The sequence below is a fragment of the Primulina huaijiensis genome, unplaced genomic scaffold (genome assembly GCF_012295235.1).
Source record: "Primulina huaijiensis isolate GDHJ02 unplaced genomic scaffold, ASM1229523v2 scaffold207176, whole genome shotgun sequence".
Classification (NCBI taxonomy): domain Eukaryota; kingdom Viridiplantae; phylum Streptophyta; class Magnoliopsida; order Lamiales; family Gesneriaceae; genus Primulina; species Primulina huaijiensis.
Window position 1 is genome coordinate 1 of NW_027354760.1, and position 2,457 is coordinate 2,457.

At 41.5% G+C, this 2,457-nt stretch overlaps 1 protein-coding gene across 1 annotated transcript; it reads right to left on the reverse strand.

The window, feature by feature from the left end:
• Nucleotides 1–5: 5 nt before the first annotated feature.
• LOC140966570 (uncharacterized) lies at nt 6–1,728 on the reverse strand (the record flags this gene model as incomplete). The annotated part of the gene is made up of 3 exons (XM_073426824.1): nt 1,538–1,728; nt 151–1,452; nt 6–68 (listed from the first exon to the last, which is right to left on the reverse strand). Coding segments are annotated over exons 1-3 (1,494 nt in total), but the record flags the coding sequence as incomplete, so codon positions are not given.
• Nucleotides 1,729–2,457: the final 729 nt, after the last annotated feature.

A 2,457-nucleotide genomic window follows, 5' to 3' on the forward strand; every position in this document is an offset into this window, starting at 1 on the left:
ATCTCTGCTATGCTGTGAAGCAGCTTATCACATCTCTCCAACAAATTCCTCCCCCCTGTTCTTGACCTCTGGAATTCAGTAACAAACATTAATCAAGTGAAAAGACATTAATTACAGGATTTATTATTGTAGTTCAAGAATGTGAATCACCTCTGTATCAATGGATGTACCCAAGCTACTTCCAGAAATGAAGGCAGATTCATCCTCTCCCGATTTGTTTGCCTTCTGATAATCTTTACCAATTGCTTTCATGCTTCGGGGAGGTCGGGCATGGGTCGTTGGTTCCGACCCAGTTATTCTTGTGTGGAGCTTCGGCGGGAGAGCCGGAAGGATGCGGCGGTTATCTGTTAACTCATTTGCTCTTCTCTGAGTTTCGACTCTCAGAGGTTTAGGTTTTACCAGCCAGTTTGGCAGCCTTGCACGCAGCGGAATCGGGAGAGGGGAGGGTTCGATTGGAACAGAGTAATTCCAGCGAGATTGCCGTTCTGGGCTTCTACCATATGCCTGCGGGTACTCGTTTTCCGTTCTCCGGTGAATCGGCGAAGTTATTGATGATCTAGAAGGTTTTATCACAACGATAGGCGACTCATCGTACACAAATTTCTGGTGGCAGGCATGATGATTTCGCTCCGCGGGCTTCGTTGAGTGTAAGAGCCCCTTGAGTCGCAGAGCTTCGAGGATATTTTTCAAGGTTTCCAAATCTTTAGTGTGCTCTTCCATTTCTCTCATTTTCAATCTGTTTTCGATCTCTCCCTGAGCTGAAACATTCTGCTTCGGCTCCGGGAAATGGTCAGCTGAATCGAAGAAGCTCTTTCCATGCTGAGGTGCCTTCCATGGCGATAAGTTGACGCCATTATCGTCGTTTTTCCAGGAACTCTTCATCGTCCCATTGTTTATCACTTCGTGAGTAACAATGGGAGTAACAGATTGGTTTTGCTGCTTGACGGGGAAATTGTTGCTTTCCATGCTGAAGCGAGAGTGTAGGAAACCTCTGGAAACTCCTGATTCGGAGGAGGATCGCCGGAGCTCTGGCTTCTTTTCGTGTTCCATAGCATTCAACGAATTTGGCATCGGCTCCAAGCCCATCAGCTTGGCTATAAGACTATGCGATCTATACACTTGGTAATCAATGGCGACACCATTCGAGGTCGGCTGAACGGCAGCGCTTGAGCGCTTCTCCTTCGGATGGAGTCCACCCTTATCATCGGTGGTTGCCCTGCTGTCGAGTGAAAGCCTCGGAATTTCTTTGCTCAACTTCCAATAGCAGGCCGCCCCCTTGGCGGCTTCTTTCGATTCCGACATAGGTAGCTTAAGTGGCAACTCCGCTGGCTGAAACCACTGCTTCAGTCGCTCCGGCCTCGGCCGTACCTGCTGTTTCTGCTTTCCCGACCCCCTCGCATGAACCGGCGATGCTTCAACAGATATATCCGACTCCGTAATCGTATCAACAACCTAGTAAACATCAAATAAACTTGAAACAATGCCGTAAAATATATCAACAGTACATATAAAAACGCAAGAGTTCCGAGAATAAAACCGGCGGGGGAAGGAGGCGCTTCGTGGATTTCCCCACCAAAATCTGGTGGCGATCGAATATCTGAAGAAGACTCGTCATGCAACCCATCTGGTTCTCCATGTTCAGCTCAGGAACAAACCCAGTCGCCATTCTTTCAAGCACGTTTTTCTCTCTCGCTCTTAAAGAGGGGAGGAGATGGCGGGGGTCGGGTTCAAACTGCTTATCGGTTCCTAATAAATTGCCACGTGGCACAAGAATAATTCAAAGTAATTAAATTTTTAATAAAAAGGAGAAATTATTCAATTGAAAAATCAATTTGCATTTTTTTCATATTAAAAATTTAAGAAGACATTAAAATAGAAGATATCATAACAATAGCGATATATTAGGGGACAAGAAGTACCAAAAATAAGGAATAAAAGTTCCCAAATTTTAAAAAACTTTAAACATGATGAAGTGCTATGAACAATTTTAAGTGGGTTTAATATGAGAATAATTATAAAAAATATTTTTTATTTTTATTATAACAAATTATTCAATATCATTTATATACAACATAAAAACATGCAAAATTTAAAAGTAAATCTTAGAAATTTTCTTTCAGTGTCAAGAAAAATAGATAAAATGTTATTGTAGATGACCAACCTAGCTCAACTCACCTTGGGCCGCGGGTTACACGGGCCGACCCGCTTGTTTTTTTAAGAAAAAAATGCTAAACATTATTATGGTAAACATATAAGAAAAATATACTTCGGTAAAATAGTTTCATAAAATACGTACAAATATTAAAATAAAAAATTAAGAAAGCATATAACATAATCCATTAAAAGTAAAGTGATTAAACCAAACATGAAGAAACTAAACAAATATTATAAAGTCTATTCTCATTAAACTCAATTCAATCTTCATCTTCTACAATAGCTCCCTCCACTGTTTCTTCA